Source organism: Nicotiana tomentosiformis, chromosome 7, assembly GCF_000390325.3.
Source record: "Nicotiana tomentosiformis chromosome 7, ASM39032v3, whole genome shotgun sequence".
In the NCBI taxonomy this organism is placed as follows: domain Eukaryota; kingdom Viridiplantae; phylum Streptophyta; class Magnoliopsida; order Solanales; family Solanaceae; genus Nicotiana; species Nicotiana tomentosiformis.
In genome coordinates, this window is record NC_090818.1 from 65,463,040 (window position 1) to 65,465,215 (window position 2,176).

General features: G+C 40.8%; 1 protein-coding gene across 1 annotated transcript; it reads right to left on the reverse strand.

Annotated features, from left to right (window-relative positions):
• Positions 1-1,344: 1,344 nt before the first annotated feature.
• On the reverse strand, positions 1,345-1,925 carry LOC138895713 (uncharacterized). Its single transcript, XM_070180433.1, has 3 exons — positions 1,863-1,925; positions 1,662-1,812; positions 1,345-1,490 (listed from the first exon to the last, which is right to left on the reverse strand). Exons 1-3 carry the CDS (start codon positions 1,923-1,925, stop codon positions 1,345-1,347), a joined length of 360 nt encoding a protein of 119 aa, XP_070036534.1.
• Positions 1,926-2,176: the final 251 nt, after the last annotated feature.

Below are 2,176 nucleotides of genomic sequence, written 5' to 3' on the forward strand. Positions count from 1 at the left end.
CCCTTCTGAGCCAACTATGTCAATATGGTTGCAATGGATAGAACCCATCTACAAATCGATGATAATACCCAGCCCAAACCTAGAATACTCCTGATCTCCATGGTTGTTGAAGGTCTGGGCCAACTCTGAACTGCCTCTATCTTCTTTGTATCCACCTTGACCCCCTCACTGGACACCATGTGGCCCAAGAATGCCACTGAATCCAAATAAGGCTGGAAATAATGACAAAAGAATCCAAATAAGGCTGGAAAACACTGCTCATCAAGTGCATGAATATTGTTGGGTCATTTGTCAGATTAAACACATCACTAAGAACTCATAATGACCATAACGGGTCCAGAAAGCCATCTTAGTAATGTCTGAAGCCCTATTCTTCAACTGATGATACCCTTATCTCAGGTCAATATTTGAGATCACTCTGCAACCCTGAAGTTGATCAAACAAATCATCAATGCAAGGTAGTGGATACTTATTCGCAATTACGATATTCACAAAAGTGAACAACTAGTCGCAAATATGATCTAGCCTCAGAGCCTCAGATCTCGCAATTGCGACACAAGTATCGCAATTGCGGCAGTCGCAAATGCAACAAAAGCTTCGACAATGCAAAGATCTAAATCTCGCAAATGCAAAGTTGCCCCTTCTCCTCCGATCATCGTAAATTCAAGCGAGCGCTTTCGCAAATACGAGGCTCGCATTTTAAAATAGAAGATCAAAATCGCGATGCCAGCAGCACCAACAACTCAAGAAGCCCTAACAAATTAATTTGAAACTCACCCAGCCCCCTCGGGTCCCAATCCAAACATCCACACAAGTATAATAACACTATTACGAACTCGCTCGTAGGCTCAAATCATCAAAATAACATCAAAAACCAAAAATCAAACATCAAAAGTCAAAGAATTCAAAGTTCATACTTCAAATTCCAACTTTTCATAATAAGCGTTGAAAGGGCCTCGGCTTACCCGAGACCCTAACCCAACATGCGTACAAGTCCAAAATCATCATACGAATCTACCGGAATCGTTAAAACACCGATCCGAGGTCATTTACCAACAATGTTGACCGTAGTTAACTCTAACTATTCTCAAGTTCAAAAATCAAATTTTCTTTAAAAAAATCACATTTAAACTTTCTAGAAATCAAGAAAGAGTACACACCCAATTAATAAATCATCAAATAGTGCTATGAAAGGTATCAAAACATGAAATGAGGAGCTAGAACTCAAAACGACCTATCAAGTCGTTACATTCTCCACCTCTAAAAGAAAAGCTCGTCCTCGAACAGACATAGAAATGTACTTGGACTAGTAAAAAGATGCGGATATCTACTTTTCATGTCGGACTAAGACAACCAAGCAGCCTCCTCAGTCAGTTGACCTCTCCAATGCACTTTCATAGAAGGAATATCCTTGGATCTAAACTTTTGAACCTGCTGATCTAGAATAGCTAACGGTTCTTCCTCATAAGTCAAATCCCCATCAAGTTGCACTGTGCAGAAGTCTAGAACATGTGACTTATCTTCATGGTACTTCGGATGAATAGAAACAAGAAATGACGGATGTACCCCTGCTAGGCTGGGAGGCAATGCAAGCCTATAAGAAACGCCCTCAACTCTCTCCAAGATCACAAATGAGCCAATTTAACTCGGGCTCAACTTACCTTTCTTCCCAAATCTTGTCACTTCCTTCATAGGCGATACTCGGAGAAGAATCTTCTCAACCTCTATGAAAGACACATCATAAACCTTCCTTTCAGCATAATTCTTTTTTCTGGTCTGTGTTGTACGAAACCGCTCCTGACTCAATTTTACCTTCTCCAAAGCATCATGAACTAAATTTGTGCCCAATAATCTAGCCTCACCTGGTTCAAACTAACTAACAGGAGAACGACATCGTCTCCATATAAGGCCTTATATGGAGCCATCTAGATGCTCGACCGATAGCTATTGTTGTATGCAAACTCCGATAATGGGAGAAACTAATCCCACTAGCCTCCGCAATTAATAAAATAAGCCATCAACATATCCTCCAAAATTTGAATGGTCCGCTTGGACTGCCCGTCTGTCTGAGGATGAATGTAGTACTCAATTCAACATGCGTGCCTAACTTACACTGAACAACTATCCAAAAGTGCGAAGTGAACTATGCGCCACAGTTGGAAATGATATAAATGGG

Excerpts from the sequence above, each read along its gene's own strand:
- LOC138895713 (XM_070180433.1), bottom strand. The coding sequence starts at position 1,925 with ATGGCTCCATATAAGGCCTTATATGGAGACGATGTCGTTCTCCTGTTA. Across the intron at positions 1,813-1,862 it reads TGTTAGTTAGTTTGAACCAG|GTAAAATTGAGTCAGGAGCG; the intron begins GTGAGGCTAGAT and ends GCTTTGGAGAAG. Across the intron at positions 1,491-1,661 it reads GACAAGATTTGGGAAGAAAG|TGCAACTTGATGGGGATTTG; the intron begins GTAAGTTGAGCC and ends ACTTCTGCACAG.